The sequence below is a fragment of the Pocillopora verrucosa genome, chromosome 9 (genome assembly GCF_036669915.1).
Source record: "Pocillopora verrucosa isolate sample1 chromosome 9, ASM3666991v2, whole genome shotgun sequence".
NCBI lineage: Eukaryota > Metazoa > Cnidaria > Anthozoa > Scleractinia > Pocilloporidae > Pocillopora > Pocillopora verrucosa.
The window spans coordinates 18,340,189-18,353,964 of record NC_089320.1 but is presented as its reverse complement, the minus strand read 5'-3'; the positions used below and the strand labels follow the sequence as shown (position 1 = coordinate 18,353,964).

At 39.3% G+C, this 13,776-nt stretch overlaps 2 protein-coding genes across 2 annotated transcripts; one reads left to right on the top strand and one right to left on the bottom strand.

Annotated features, from left to right (window-relative positions):
- Nucleotides 1-643: 643 nt before the first annotated feature.
- Nucleotides 644-3,993, top strand: LOC131772122 (tyrosine-protein kinase BTK-like). Its single transcript, XM_066172602.1, has 2 exons — nt 644-1,529; nt 3,647-3,993. The coding sequence occupies exons 1-2, from the start codon at nt 644-646 to the stop codon at nt 3,991-3,993; spliced, it is 1,233 nt and encodes a 410-aa protein (XP_066028699.1).
- A 156-nt stretch (nt 3,994-4,149) lies between these two features.
- Nucleotides 4,150-12,947, bottom strand: LOC131780353 (uncharacterized). Its single transcript, XM_066172233.1, has 10 exons — nt 11,979-12,947; nt 11,816-11,841; nt 11,299-11,407; nt 10,950-11,053; nt 10,502-10,617; nt 9,658-9,731; nt 9,022-9,296; nt 8,625-8,915; nt 5,451-5,532; nt 4,150-5,017 (listed from the first exon to the last, which is right to left on the bottom strand). Exons 1-8 carry the CDS (start codon nt 12,362-12,364, stop codon nt 8,695-8,697), a joined length of 1,311 nt encoding a protein of 436 aa, XP_066028330.1. The 5' UTR covers nt 12,365-12,947; the 3' UTR covers nt 4,150-5,017; nt 5,451-5,532; nt 8,625-8,694.
- Between the last annotated feature and the right edge of the window lie 829 nt (nt 12,948-13,776).

Here is a 13,776-nt window from a genome sequence, read left to right as displayed (position 1 = left end):
TCTTAGTTTCCACTTTCACGGGTAACAAAATGGCGTTGAAAAGGAACGTTATGCTAACATCGAGATGTAAATTAAGTCACCGCTCTCAGCACTAGGGTAATTATTCGTCCTGAACACGAAACCATGTTGGAGTAGTATCCGCGTATAAAACCACAGAGAGGCTATGTTACAGTTTATAGTAAGCATCTTTGCTTTAAAAAAGTCACCTTCCAAGTGAACATTTATCGAAATTTATCGAGTTCAGGCACAAACCTAATATTGTGAATCGCTTCGACCGTTTATGATCCGGCATGAGAAGACACACAGGGCTTGCACTGTAAGTATCCCGGAGAGCTCCATACAATTCCTTATAATAAAATTATAAGGAATTGTATGGAGCTTTTTTAGCGTTAGTCGAGGCGTGGAGGGTGTTGTCACGTACGATCCTTGCGAGGTGTTTTTCCCGACACTCTTCTGACAGAAGAATGTCGCGTAATGAAAGCAAACCAGAAACGATTGAAGAGCAACTCGGGCTTTCACATATCATCAAGTTCATTAAAACGAGCATTGAATTTCCTGCACATCAACAAGCCTTTGTTTTATACTTTTACACCGATCACGAGCTCATTTGTGTTTCGGAAATAGATCAATTAGTTACATAATGATGGCGGAATTTGTGAAGGAATTTGAAGATGAAGAAGAACGAAAAGAGCGAGCTATTAAATCACGAAAAAACACTCTAGAAGAAAGAAACAGACAGAGAAAAGAATGGAGAAAGAGGAAACAAGGGAAGCATATGCCGAATTCAACGAATAAAAATGTTGAACTACAATCACTCAACCGCGAAGCGAATGAGTTGGTGCCTTGTACTTCTGAGGCTAAGGAAACGAAACTGCCTCCTTCGGACCAACATTTTGAGCCACAAAATGTCAAGAAACCCCATATCCTCGTGCTTAAACCAGGCAGTGAAGAGATGAAAGAGGCCTTGGGTGGTTGTTCAAGAGCTGCTAAGATGATTCAAATGGCTGTTGGTGCCGACGCAGTTGTCTCGCAGAAACCTCGTGGGAAACGTCATCAAACCTTTTTAATTGGAAAAAAAACCACAGCGAGCAATGGATCCAGATTTGAACCCAAAGAACTCAGGCCAGAAAACATTGAATACTTGTCTAAAAATCCAGTTGGGAGTGGAAGCTTTGGACAGTGTTTTCTCGGGCGCTATCGAGGCTTCGACGTTATTGTCAAGCAAATGACTCACAACGAAACGTCAGAGGATGAAGAACGAGCAAGGAGAGATTTGCTCCACGAAGCAAAGGTCGTTTCTGCTTTGGGGGACCATCCACATCTACCCATGATTTTTGGTGTTGTTACAAAGGCCTCACCATTATGCCTTGTGACTCAATTTCATGGTGTTCAGCATGAAAGTGTAACTCTCCATCAAGCGGCCGATAACAACGCAGTTACTAAAGCAAACTGTATTTCTATATTTAAAAAGATATGCAGTGTTTTAGACCACGTGCACTCTAAAGGATACCTTCATAACGACATCAAAGAAAAAATGTTGTACTAGAAGGGCGACCCTAAAAGCCGGAACGGCGGAATGGCGGAATGGCGGAAAATGACCCCAAATCCTAAAACACGGAACGGCGGAAAATGACCCCAAATCCTAAAACACGGAACGGCGGAAAATGACCCCAAATCCTAAAACATGGAACGGCGGAAAATGACCCCAAATCCTAAAACACGGAACGGCGAAAAATGACCTCAGATCCTAAAACATCGAACGGCGGAAAATGACCCCAAATCCTAAAACACGGAACGGATGTCAGGGCATGTTGCACAAATTTTGTACAAAGACACCAAGCGCTTGGCTCATTTATCCCCACGACGATAACGCGCGTGACTAAAATTAAGTGTTATTAATTTTTTTCTTTTACTGAGTGGAATAAATAATAATGAACCATTATGCATGAAAGATAGCTGCGTTTTCGCGTTGTAAACCTGTTTAGTTACCTTTTGTTAAGCAAAATTTGCCATGAAACCAAACTCGACATACCACATTACAATAAACAAGTGTAACTTTGATACGTTTCCTGGTCACGTCTGTATTGATTTATTGAAACAATAACGTCTCATATGCTTGTAAATGTGAGAACATCACAGGAACGTTTTCAGGCTTCTCAAAATATGACAACGTTCAGCCCCAGCTCCAAACTTAGACTAGCGTGAGAGCAAGCCCTCGTTACGAGCCCTTCAATACGAGCGTTTTTTCATCCACGAATAAGAGAGGTTTGCAGGGTGTCACGCGCGTGGGAATTTCTCATGGCGTGAAAAGACAAAAGAAAGTTAGAAGAAGGAAGCCGTCAAGAAGAATTTGAAGAATTTCTTCGCGACCTGGTGTCCAAAACACCACCATCCTACTGTGAAATTTACGGCTTACATATCAGCTGAAGAAATAAACTTTCTAAACAAAAAAGAGGCTATTTCACCAATTCGTTCAGCGGATTTCTTCTGTTCCTCAACAAATTGCAAATCGTCAACTGTATGGCGTTTAAATTGCCCTTTCTGAAAGGGAAGTGTAATTCAGACGGATCTTTGGATTGTCATGGTTTACCATTATTCGAGTGGAAGCAGTTGCGAGACAAAGAAGAGGCTATCGGTCGAGGATCCTATGGTTTGGTTTTTGTGGCGAGAAACAATTCTGAGAAGGTCGTTATCAAAAAACTGTAAGGTGAGGACGAGAAGGAAAAGCGTCTTTTCCTCAAAGAGGCAAAAATACTCCATGGGAATAAAAGTGAACATATCGTTAGGTTTCAAGCTGTGTGCATGGAACCGTGTGCAATGATGCTTGAATATTTGTTTTTCGACTTCGCTCCCTTCTTCAAATTCTTCTTGACGGCTTCCTTCTGCTAACTTTCTTACGCTAGTCTAAGTTTGGAGCTTGGGCTGAACGTTGTCATATTTTGAGAAGCCTGAAAACGTTCCTGTGATGTTCTCACATTTACAAGCATATGAGATATTATTGTTTCAATAAATCAATGCAGACGTGACCAGGAAACGTATCAAAGTTATAATTGTTTATTGTAGTGTGGTATGTCGAGTTGGTTTCCACATGCTGTGCGACTTTTTATGCCGCGACAAACTCATGGCAAATTTTGCATAACAAAAGGTAGCTAAACAGGTTTACAACGCGAAAACGCAGCTATCTTTCATGCATAATGGTTCATTATTATTTATACCACTCAGTAAAAGAAAAAAAATTAGTGACACTTAATTTTAGTCACGCGCGTTATCGTCGTGAGGATAAATGAGCTAAGCGCTTGGTGTCTTTGTACGAAATTTGTGCAACATGCCCTGGCATCCGTTCCGTGTTTTAGGATTTGGGGTCATTTTCCGCCGTTCCGTGCTTTAGGATTTGGGGTCATTTTCCGCCGTTGCGTGCTTTAGGATTTGGGGTCATTTTCCGCCGTTCCGTGCTTTAGGATTTGGGGTCATTTTCCGCCGTTCCGTGCTTTAGGATTTGGGGTCATTTTCCGCCGTTCCGTGCTTTAGGATTTGGGGTCATTTTCCGCCGTTCCGTGCTTTAGGATTTGGGGTCACTTTCCGCCGTTCCGTGCTTTAAGATTTGGGGTCATTTTCCGCCATTCCGCCATTCTGCCGTTCCGGCTTTTAGGGTCGCCCGTACTAGAACGGCCCTCAGCCTCTGGGGTATTCAGCCCAGTTCTTATTGACTTTGGAAAGAGCCTTAAGGTTTCATCTGTTACGTTGTACCGCAAAAACGGCACCGTTATGAAATGCAAAGGGAAAAGTTATTTCGCCCCTGAGGTTGTTAGTGAACAACTCTATGGCGTTGCCAGTGACATTTTTTCATTGGGAAGAATGCTTAAGGCGATATCGTCTTTGTTGGGTTTTTATGAAAGGGTCCGAGAATTGGTTAAAATGTCAACCAGAGATAAGCCGTCAGAGAGACCTAGCCTTTATGCTTTCTCTCGTAAGATTACTGATGTTAAATTTTAGGTGTAGTATTTTCCAAGTCAGCAGACCTAATATCAGATAGAATCGCATCATTGCATAAAATCTCGCCTTCTGATTGGTTGACGAGGCGAGTTGTTTAGCGGGGCTAAGTGATATTGTTTCGCATCCACGTATACATAACAAATATAAGTAATGCTGTTTTCTTTTTATCTTGTTTTTATTCAAATATGTGATTCAAGGAAAATCCATTACTTGGCTCGTGAATTCCGCGTTAAATTGCACTTAAAAACCGATATCGCACTCATCGCTTCGCGTATCGCTTTTCGCGTGCAATTAAATGCGGAATTCCCTCGTCAAGTAATGAATCTTCCTACAATAGTTTCATTCAAGGTTTAGTTACTACAATTTCAGCGATTTTAAAATGAAGGACAACTTCTTCCCCATGATTCTGCCGCAAGAAATAGTTTATGACCCAGCTTACGTGAATAAGAACCTATTGACAACAGGATAATTGTAAATCATTTTTTATCAGTTTATTACCCTTAACGTGTGAACTACATCCGATTTTGAGGGGACAAAACGGCTTTCTAATGACTGCTGGAAGGGAGAAAATATATTTCTTAATTGGGTGTAATTCCGTGGCACATTCAGTTTCTTGGCGATCGCTGCCAAAAAGCTGTAATGTCGTCTCAAAATCGGAGCAATTTTGTCCGTTTATGGACAAAATTAGGCATAACAGTGCTGGTCAAAAATAAAATATACCGTACCAAAAAGTATCATAGTAACATCTTTGTGTAATTGTTTATTCCGCCACGTTATTGAAAGAAGGACATTTTCTGTCTTTTAAAAATTGCTCATTTAAATAAATATAACGCAAGAGGAGTAGCGGTACAAAAATAGTCAAGGTGCAATCGAATCGAAAAAAGCAGATCTAACGCAAGAAAACAATAGTGAATAGTGAATAGTGACTTTATGCGTGACTTGCACAACTTCTTGAAAAAGACATGTAGCTCATCCAACTTGCCTTGCCACTGAACAAGGCGAGGCTCCATGTCAGCTTTAATATCTGCAAAATAGCCAAAACCTGAAATAAGACCTGAGAAAGACTGTAATGAGAGGCCCTATATGTTATCACATCATTCAAATAACTGTTGCAAGTAAACATTTTGTTTTCCTTGGGTAAATATTTTTGAGGAATTAAAAACAAAAAGCTCCTTTTGATGTGGCTAAATATCATTTAGGCAAAGTTAAACTGGAGCAAAGCTGGTCAGTGAGTTCACACTAACCTTTAAGGTACCAGCTCCTAAGCTCATCATTAGCAATAAGTTTAATTATTTTAATATTTTCCAAACTCATTTTCCAAAATTTTTATATTTCAGCATAAAACACTCAATTAAGTCATATTATAGTATGGTAAACCTTCTTTAGCCAGTGAGAAAAAATCAGAACTTGTAACCAAAGAAAAAACAAAGTGTTATTACTACTGTTGTTCTACAAACCTGAGCCTTCCAAATCAATTATCTCAGTATGTGTACCAAAATCTCTTACAAAAGTGCCCTTGCTTAAAGCTCCTGAAAAGTACTAAACATTTGGAAAAATGCATTAATTACATAACATTGTGCTACCATACTACTTGAAGAAATGTTCCCTCACACCAATTTCATTGTCTTAAAGAGAATGTCTGCATGTCTTTATGCTACTTAAAGGACAGCACTTTCTAGAAAAAACTGAACTGGGTTACAGTCACTCATTAGCAACACTAGGTTACACTACACCCATGGATGTGCCACCTAAAGTGCAGCCTATGTTAATTACCTTTAACTAAATAAGACACTGGGTTACACAGCACCCATGGGTGTGCCACCTAAAGTGCAGCCAAAGGAAGTTACCTTTACTAAATACAACACTGGGCTACACTGCACCCATGGGTATGCCACCTAACGTGCTGCCTATGTTAATTACCTTTAACTAAATAAAACATTAGGTTATACTGCACCCATGGGTGCGCCACCTAAAGTGCAGCCTATGTTAGTTACCGTTTACTAAAGAAAACACTGGGTTACACTGCACCTATGGGTGTGCCACCTAAAGTGCAGCCTATGTTAATTACCTTTAACTAAATAAAACACTAGGTTACACTGCACCCATGGATGTGCCACCTAAAGTGCAGCCTATGTTAGTTACCGTTTACTAAAGAAAACACTGGGTTACACTGCACCTATGGGTGTGCCACCTAAAGTGCAGCCTACAGTAGTTACCTTTAACTAAATAAAACACTGGGTTACACTGCACCCATGGGTGTGCCACCTAAAATGCAGCCTATGTTAGTTACCTTGAACTAAAGAAAACACTGGGTTACACTGCACCTATGGGTGTACCACCTAAATGCAGCCAAAGTAAGTTTCCTTTAACTAAAGAAAACAATGGGTTACACTGCACCCATGGTTGTGCCACCTAAAGTGCAGCCTATGTTAGTTACCTTTAACTAAATAAGACACTGGTTTACACTGCACCCATGGTTGTGCCACCTAAAGTGCAGCCTATGTTAGTTACCTTTAACTAAATAAGACACTGGTTTACACTGCACCCATGGGTGTGCCACCTAAAGTGCAGCCTATGTTAATTACCTTTAACTAAATAAAACACTGGGTTACACTGCACCAATGGGTGTGCCACCTAAAGTGCAGCCTATGTTAGTTACTGTTTACTAAAGAAAACACTGGTTACACTGCACCTATGGGTGTGCCACCTAAAGTGCAGCCTACAGTAGTGACCTTGAACTAAATAAAACACTGGGTTACACTGCACCCATGGGTGTACCACCTAAAATGCAGCCTATGTTAGTTACCTTTACTAAATACAACACTGGGCTACACTACACCCATGGGTGTGCCACCTAAAGTGCAGCCTATGTTAATTACCTTTAACTAAATAAAACACTAGGTTATTCTGCACCCATGGGTGTGCCACCTAAAGTGCAGCCTATGTTAGTTACCGTTTACTAAAGAAAACACTGGGTTACACTGCACCTATGGGTGTGCCACCTAAAGTGCAGCCTATGTTAATTACCTTTAACTAAATAAAACACTAGGTTACACTGCACCCATGGGTGTGCCACCTAAAGTGCAGCCTATGTTAGTTACTGTTTACTAAAGAAAACACTGGGTTACACTGCACCTATGGGTGTGCCACCTAAAGTGCAGCCTATGTTAGTTACCTTTAACTAAATTAAACACTGGGTTACACTGCACCCATGGGTGTACCACCTAAAGTGCAGCCTATGTTAGTTACCTTTACTAAATACAACACTGGGCTACACTACACCCATGGGTGTGCCACCTAAAGTGCAGCCTATGTTAATTACCTTTAACTAAATAAAACACTAGGTTATTCTGCACCCATGGGTGTGCCACCTAAAGTGCAGCCTATGTTAGTTACCTTGAACTAAAGAAAACACTGGGTTACACTGCACCTATGGGTGTACCACCTAAATGCAGCCAAAGTAAGTTTCCTTTAACTAAAGAAAACAATGGGTTACACTGCACCCATGGTTGTGCCACCTAAAGTGCAGCCTATGTTAGTTACCTTTAACTAAATAAGACACTGGTTTACACTGCACCCATGGTTGTGCCACCTAAAGTGCAGCCTATGTTAGTTACCTTTAACTAAATAAGACACTGGTTTACACTGCACCCATGGGTGTGCCACCTAAAGTGCAGCCTATGTTAATTACCTTTAACTAAATAAAACACTAGGTTACACTGCACCAATGGGTGTGCCACCTAAAGTGCAGCCTATGTTAGTAACTGTTTACTAAAGAAAACACTGGTTACACTGCACCTATGGGTGTGCCACCTAAAGTGCAGCCTACAGTAGTGACCTTGAACTAAATAAAACACTGGGTTACACTGCACCCATGGGTGTACCACCTAAAATGCAGCCTATGTTAGTTACCTTTACTAAATACAACACTGGGCTACACTACACCCATGGGTGTGCCACCTAAAGTGCAGCCTATGTTAATTACCTTTAACTAAATAAAACACTAGGTTATTCTGCACCCATGGGTGTGCCACCTAAAGTGCAGCCTATGTTAGTTACCGTTTACTAAAGAAAACACTGGGTTACACTGCACCCATGGGTGTGCCACCTAAAGTGCAGCCTATGTTAATTACCTTTAACTAAATAAAACACCAGGTTACACTGCACCCATGGGTGTGCCACCTAAAGTGCAGCCTATGTTAGTTACTGTTTACTAAAGAAAACACTGGGTTACACTGCACCTATGGGTGTGCCACCTAACGTGCAGCCTATGTTAGTTACCTTTAACTAAATTAAACACTGGGTTACACTGCACCCATGGGTGTACCACCTAAAGTGCAGCCTATGTTAGTTACCTTGAACTAAATTAAACACTGGGTTACACTGCACCTATGGATCTCTAACTATAGAAAATTCTGTGTTACTCTACACTTTAAGGTGTGTTAAAAAACAGAATCAGACATGCTAAAATTAAACAATGGTTCACACTTCAATCCTGAGCTCACCTATATTCCTACATGCAGTAGCTTTCAGTTAATGGAGCTCCATTAATTTCAAGCTGCTGTGTGATGGAATTAGTCATAAGATGGGCAAATTACATAGGAGACTGTAGCAATTAAAGAAATACTCACAGAGGTATTTGATTCCTAAAGCTCACTCCGACGGATCGTCTGGACGCTGTATGAACTCAATGAATACACATTACCAATGATCTTGACTACATGATGTTAAATCAAGTTGCAAGTATAAAAATAATAGTTGCTTCTTACTAACATCAACACGAGCCTGGTAAAATGTAACTCTATTAAGGATCAAATTTTTTGCCGTGTTCACATCTTCATACGGCTTCTTGAATTTATCCAGTGGTAGGGCAAGTTCTACAATTTCTTCAAGGTGTTGAAGGATTTCCTGATCTGTTGGACCTGAAACACAACAGCATGAGAGTAAATTAAAAAAGAAAAAAAAAAGATTTTACCTAAGACCTATGGAAAACATCTCTTGAAAACATTATTTTAGGAAATGTCTTACCAGACATTGAACTGACATGGATATTTTGCTTTGTAATAGCAGACTGTTGATCTGACTTCTTCTTTACTGAGATGCGATCGCCATGAAATGACTCTGGGCCATAGTTTTTCAAGGCAGCATTGGCCTCTGCTAGGGAATCTACCCTGTATGCAAGAAGACCAATGGATGCCAACAACTGTTCAGTGTTGCGCATCTCCATAAGGAGAGCACAAAGTTGAATGTTGCAAAGCTCTTCGTCCAAAAGAAAAACCAGATCATCTCGTATACCAGTTGATCTACAAGACAATTTCAAAGAATGATTGATTTTCTGAAGCAATGAATTATTTCATGTTTTTCTCTAAAAATGTTTTTCTTTTTCTTTTTCAATTACCAAACTATGAGTACTCCTTTCCTGACAGTATGAAAACAATTTTTGGCAACCTTCCAAGTTTGGCAAAAGATCCTGAATGAGGATTTTAGTTTACTAGCAACAATTTAAAAAAAAAACCCCAAACTACACACTTAATTTCAGTTCATGCTTTAGTACAAGTCATTTCCCCATGGCTTACAAAATTCATTTTGTTATGTAACAGTAAGAAAATCCCTTTTATGTGTTTGAATGTAATTTAATATGACAATGATCAAATGCCTACACACCTTCCCATGTTGCATTTGCTTCTGAGGCAATCCAGGCATGTCTCATCTGGAGCAACATCATGGCATTTGCAACCCTGACAAAAACAGGCACACTATCAAATAATTTATAATATTATAATTTCAGATAGAACTACACATTTATCATGCTTCCGATTATCTTCTTCAGAGTTCATGCAGATTTTTGGATCCAAAATTCAAGACTTTTCCCAGACCTTTTTTCCAAAACATCAATTTATTTTTCCAGACTGAAGATGGTCAAATAGGTGATCAATAGAGATCTTGAAAAATGCAGAAACCAAGCTTCTTTCATGATGCACTGCAAATGTACAATAACCATGGTGCAATTGTGAAACTTCTCATTCTGTGATTGAATGTCTTAGCTACAGGCGAGATTGAATTGACCACAGGGGAAAAAATGAACTTATTAAGCACTTTTTGTAGCTATTAAAAAAACTCCAGACTTGAACTATTTTTCTAGACATTATCTTCAATTTCAAGACTCTTTCCAGGTCTGGAAAATCAAGACTTTTCCAAGAATTTATGACTCTGTGTGAGCCCTGTTCTTTTTACAGTACATGTATTCATACTTTCAGTGATTTTTAAATGTTTTAAAAGCAGAATGACCTTTAGAGAAGTACTTTACAACTTTTTTTGACTGAATTAAAGCTACTTGATGTTTCTATCACTCACTAATTATTTTCCCAAATATTGGTAAAGATCAAAGTCATCTGAAATCACTGTAAAAAAAGTTGATGAACTGATGCAGCACTTTTATGTACCTCAACTTTAACAGCACAAGTTGCAGTTGCCCCATACCAATTTCTATATCATTTTAGTACTTTACCCTGATAGCATTGCAGATGAAACAGAACTCGACACTGACACCTCTACCACCTAACATGAATGAAGCATTCATCTTCTTCACCAAAAGAAGTACCAAGGTCTTGTAGTCCAGTACAACTAAGTTTGATAACAGAAATGGGAAAGCAAAAGTTAACATGCTAAACTTTCCAGGAAATTAATCTCTAATGTATCTAAAGAAAAGGGTAGTCAAATCAATTTCTGACGTAAAATAGTAATAAATTCCAGGTTTTATTTCTTGCTGCTGCAGTTAAACCTTGAACATGTTTTACAATATAAAAAACTCTTAATTTACTATAGTTTGACTACTGCTTCAATCTAGTTCTAGTCAGACTACCAACTGGGTAGAAACACAATAAATTGCTATAAATAGTATCATGAACAAGAAGTTGACTTTTAAAGCAAATTCCAAGACTAACATTGATTCTTACCCAGAAATTCAACGGTGTAATGTCTACCATCAACTGTCATTCCTTTTTCCTTTAATATTTTCTTCTGGTGGTTGATGTCCTCAAAAAGAATCTTGAGGTTGTCTCTGTCAACAAACAAAAACCAAAAATCTATACAGTCATTATTATATTTAGTCCATTAAAGCCAAATTAGGGATATTGATATCAATCCACTTAGATCTCAGAGTGGATGCATGACCTGGTGATATTGTAACTGAGTGGGGCTTACAAAAATCTGTCATTGTGTTATTTAAGTTAAATGCACATACAACCACAAGCATATTCTAGCCAGAAGGTAGTAAAGAGTTCAAGCAAGTTGCAATTCACAAACCTGTCTTCTTTACAGTTGGCAATTGTCAATGTGTAGACTGATTTTGCACTTTGCTGGCTATATACAGCACCATCACGGGGAACAATTCCAAACAACATATGAGCTCTACCTGCAAAACAATTTTTTACACTAAATTAGTCAAGACAAAAACTGCACCCTTCACCAACCCATTTCACCTTACACATTATTATAATGACCACCTTCCATACAAAGAACTGCTTGCAAGGCCAAAAAAATTTAACAGTTATAGTTATTTTGATTTGGAAGTACAACACACACACACAAAAGACGCAGTTGAGTAAAACGCCCGCTTAAGTAATAAAAAAAAGCCTGCTTATCTTTTCCTGTACAAGGCTTCGCTTACGAGAATAACTGAATAAAACAAAAGAAAGAGCTGCTATAAACATTGAGGCTCGCGATGGAATAGTTCTTTTTTTGTTCTTTTATTCCCTTAGCCGGGGCGCCAAGTATGAATATTAATATACCGACGTAAGACCAACGTAACTAAACATCTTACCCCCGTCCTTCTGAGCCCTGTGATGTTTATCAGGGATTGCCACGTTTTCGAAGAAACTCTCGCCATCGCCTGGAAAAGTACAAGCTTCCAATCAGGAACTCTCAGGCACGCCACGTACTTCGACATTGTGTCGTCGCCAACTAGCTCTTCCACACTCCTCTTTACTCCCATTTTTACAGCCATCTCTTCGACAATTTCATTGACGATGGCCTTCGCTTCTGGGTCGCCAAATGCGCACATGTTCGAAAGCACCATCGTCAAACTTTCCCTGTTTCTTTCGCACACGTTATGCACGTCCTTGATGACGCGACTTCTTCGCTGCTTCATCAACAGCACCTTTTCTGGAGTATCCAAATCTTCCTTTTCGCTGATCTCCTTTAGATTTGGGGAAACATTCTTTTTTTCAGCTCTTTGCGAGTTTCCACTGTTTGGGGGTGTCATGGCCACAGATGATGTCTTGTTCGTTGGTGTCGTTGGCATTTCCAAGCATCGTGAAGCACGTGGTCGTTCTTTGTTTGCTTGGCCTTCATTTTCTTCGTCGATAGACATTTTACTGAGATATACTGAGTTCAGCAAATCTCTCAGCTGCGAAATGAACTCAGAGCTTTCTGAAGAGGAACGGCGAAGCAGAGTGGTTATCAACCCAAACGAGGAACAGACAATTTCCGTTGCATTAGAGGACTTCTTGTTCGAGTAATGGTGGCCATCTAGCAGCCGAATGTGGGCACTGTCGATTCTTTGAAAATCGCTTGGAAAACTGGCGACAACAGGCGACCGCTTAAAGTATTGCGTCGGCGTTGATCCACAAACTTTCGAACTTAGAATGAACTAAGTCAATTGTGGACTTAATTCAGGGCTGATGACCGGAGTGAAGGGCGAGAAACCCTTCCTAGGTGCCATCTCTACTGCTACTGAATCACGCGTTTGAAATACGAAACTGCAAAGAAAAGATAGGCGGGCAAAAACCATGACATTCGAATATCGACATAGTAACATTATCCAGCTGCTAACTCGAGAGTGTTGATAATTTAAGTTAGTCGGCCCATGACATATTTAATGAGATTAAATCAAATTAACTTCGGGATTATCACACCTGAAAAAGACGAGCCCAGCGGGCTTAATACTTACAGTGGAAAGCACTTGTGTCTTCTCATGGTAAACCAAGAACCGTGATAAAATTCAATTATCTTACGTAAAACTTGGTGAATGGCATGGATCGTTCAGAATTAAGCGGACGAAAACAGTCCTGTGCTTCTCTGACAAAAGAAAACTTGTGGAATTCACTGCCGCATAACGTTAATTTCAATCAGTCGAAAAAACTGGCGGTCACATCAAATGCTTTCTGAGGTATTTTCGCTCCGAGGCTAAAAACTAATCAGATGCGGAAGAAAATCTTGCTAATAAAGATCATTGCGTTACAATGCAGATGTGTGTTGGAAGGCTAAATTTTATGAATTTTGCCTGGATACTATCACATCACATCACATCACCTTTATTTCACCTCGGATTTACAAGAATAGCTGTATAGCTAATTTCTCCGAGAAAGAACAAAAAAAAAAAACAGAAAATATGAATAAAAATAAAATCGTAGATTTTATACAGTACATTAACTAATATCTACATAAGTAACAATTGCATTGATGTTCGAAAGAAATTGGGCATATTTTAGTTCTGAACTTATTCAAGGACGTTGATATATTTTTGTTAATATGTTTTGGCAGATTATGCATGCGTTTATTATTTTTAGAAGTTGGATGTTTACTATTAATGTAGATCTCTCAGAGATTTACCGTAAGGGTGGCTTTTGAGATATATAAGAGTAGCATTGCATGAGTCGCAAGTTCCCAACTATGGTCATCTCTAGATCAAGTTCTATATGCACGAGTTTAGCATAGATATTCTTTGAATTTATTTCCTTTTACAAGTTTTCAAAAAGGAGATAATTTTTAGCATAATTTGGA

Excerpts from the sequence above, each read along its gene's own strand:
- LOC131772122 (XM_066172602.1), top strand. The coding sequence starts at position 644 with ATGGCGGAATTTGTGAAGGAATTTGAAGATGAAGAAGAACGAAAAGAG. Across the intron at positions 1,530-3,646 it reads CCTTCATAACGACATCAAAG|TAGGGTCGCCCGTACTAGAA; the intron begins AAAAAATGTTGT and ends CGTTCCGGCTTT.
- LOC131780353 (XM_066172233.1), bottom strand. The coding sequence starts at position 12,364 with ATGTCTATCGACGAAGAAAATGAAGGCCAAGCAAACAAAGAACGACCA. Across the intron at positions 11,408-11,815 it reads CAGGGCTCAGAAGGACGGGG|GTAGAGCTCATATGTTGTTT; the intron begins GTAAGATGTTTA and ends ATTGTTTTGCAG. Across the intron at positions 8,916-9,021 it reads CCATGTCAGTTCAATGTCTG|GTCCAACAGATCAGGAAATC; the intron begins GTAAGACATTTC and ends GTTGTGTTTCAG.